General features: G+C 40.6%; 1 protein-coding gene across 2 annotated transcripts; it reads left to right on the forward strand.

The window, feature by feature from the left end:
* The first annotated feature begins 551 nt into the window (after positions 1 to 551).
* On the forward strand, positions 552 to 1,545 carry LOC131257375 (uncharacterized). Of its 2 annotated transcripts, none has more exons than XM_058258262.1 (3): positions 552 to 642; positions 738 to 805; positions 1,107 to 1,545. In XM_058258262.1, exons 1-3 carry the CDS (start codon positions 555 to 557, stop codon positions 1,383 to 1,385), a joined length of 435 nt encoding a protein of 144 aa, XP_058114245.1. In that variant the 5' UTR covers positions 552 to 554; the 3' UTR covers positions 1,386 to 1,545. The 2 variants fall into 2 exon arrangements, with proteins under 2 accessions (XP_058114245.1, XP_058114246.1); XM_058258263.1 differs by having other exon boundaries at positions 1,110 to 1,545.
* Positions 1,546 to 1,784: the final 239 nt, after the last annotated feature.

The following is a 1,784-nucleotide window of genomic DNA, read 5'->3' on the forward strand; positions in this document are numbered from 1 at the left end:
ACTTGATACATTCTATGTGGGCCTAACTAAGTTTAAAATATACCTGTGGTGCGTGCTTTCTTCACTGCACCGACCATTTTCAGAAGAAGACAAAATGCTGATAAGGGGGGCCCACAAAAGGGTTTTTTTTGGTCTTTTTATTGGTCCGGGGTGAGAAAAGGGGGTGAAAGCAACGGTAGTGAAGCAGCGGTGGAAAGGAAGATGAAAAGCAAACAGTTGAAAGGGAGAGGAAAAGCCACAATAATGAAAAGGAGGGGTATTTTGGTCCTAGAATTCGGTCTCCTTACGTGCAGGTCTAAGTTGCAAAACAAAGTCTGTATTGTTTCATAAAAACAGCTGGATAAAAGGTGGGGTCCACAGTCCTAAATTTCTCAACAAGCTTTGACCTTGATTTAGCTCTCTTTAATATAAAAACCACCAACCCTTTTTCTTCTTTCTTCTGTTGCTGTCGTTGTTACAGTAGTTGTTTGTTGTTATTGTAGTTGTGGTTATTGGTACTTCAGCTCTTGCTACCGTTCTTGTTGCATTTCCAACTGAGCAAATCTGAGCAAAACATGGTATCTATAAGATTTACAAGTCTAGTACTAGGGCTTTTGTTGACTTTTGTTTCACTAAGGGACTCCATTGCACAAGCCCACCAAGGTATGCATCTCATCCATCCATCTTCATGCATCTACGGGAGATTATACTTATATGGAAGATTATAGTGATTGTTATTTCGTTGTTGGTGGCAACAGTGGCCGCCACTACGGCAAATGGCAATGTGCCCACAGCAGCGGGGGCCGCAGTTACTTCGATTAATCAGGTAAGCTTGTCATGTGATTCTTCTTAGCTTGTAATTTTACTAGAGGGAGCTATAATTAGGTGGTTCATGTGGGAAAATATGTGTGGTGATCAGGACTATTTTATGGGCCACCACCAATGTGGCCTATATGATCATATCTCCTTGATTTCGGGATATAGTCCGTCTACATCGTGCAGAAATAAATCAATGGTCCTGATTGCCAGACACTAAATATCACAATTGCAATAAAAGTGTTTACTTACACACATGTACACAATAGCATCCTTAATTCTAAGTGAATTGAATCAAAGCATTTAATTAGCAGGAGCTTTTGGACAATGCGGCGACCACGGACGGCGCTAGAAGGCTTAAAGGAAGGAAAATGGTGATGAATGATGATATGATGAAAGAGGGAAATGTGAATGGTGGGCCATCAAAGATTACAAGCACAAATATCCATCATGAAAAGAAGGGGAAGCCTAGTGTAGAATGCAAATTGAGTGAAACCAATGTTCTTCCTAAGAAGGTCAGTGTAGTGGGCCTTGGACCATTCAATGCTGACTATAATGTGCCAAGACCCCACCCACCCAAGAACAACTGAAGGAAGAGCTTAAACCCTTCATGGTAGCTTTTGTATGTCTTCTTTTTGCCTTTCCTTCAAATACATTAAACAGTGAGAGAGTGAGCAATATCATAGGATGTATGTATGTATGCAACTAATTATTACTGATGTCTAAAGCAATTTTGGTACTGATAGGCTTCATTTTCTTGTTTATGTGGATGAAGTTGGCTCCCCTTTGGCTAATATTCTTAAACCATAGTTTTGAAACTCACTGGGTCAAATCAAAACTCGCCCAGGTCGACTTGGAGAGATTCTGAGCCAGGTCGATGGGAAACTCAGTCTTGCGTCTGACTCGGAATGATTCATCGAGTCGACTCACAGTAACTAGAAACAAGTCACAATGTGAACACTAAAAAAATGTAAATGATGAGGAAAGAT

The sequence above is a fragment of the Magnolia sinica genome, chromosome 10, assembly GCF_029962835.1.
Source record: "Magnolia sinica isolate HGM2019 chromosome 10, MsV1, whole genome shotgun sequence".
NCBI classification, from domain to species: domain Eukaryota; kingdom Viridiplantae; phylum Streptophyta; class Magnoliopsida; order Magnoliales; family Magnoliaceae; genus Magnolia; species Magnolia sinica.

Bases quoted from the DNA above. Each gene is read 5' to 3' on its own strand.
- LOC131257375 (XM_058258262.1), top strand. From the start codon at position 555: ATGGTATCTATAAGATTTACAAGTCTAGTACTAGGGCTTTTGTTGACT. The intron at 643-737 runs GTATGCATCTCA...TGGTGGCAACAG, and splicing joins CATTGCACAAGCCCACCAAG to TGGCCGCCACTACGGCAAAT. The intron at 806-1,106 runs GTAAGCTTGTCA...GCATTTAATTAG, and splicing joins CAGTTACTTCGATTAATCAG to CAGGAGCTTTTGGACAATGC.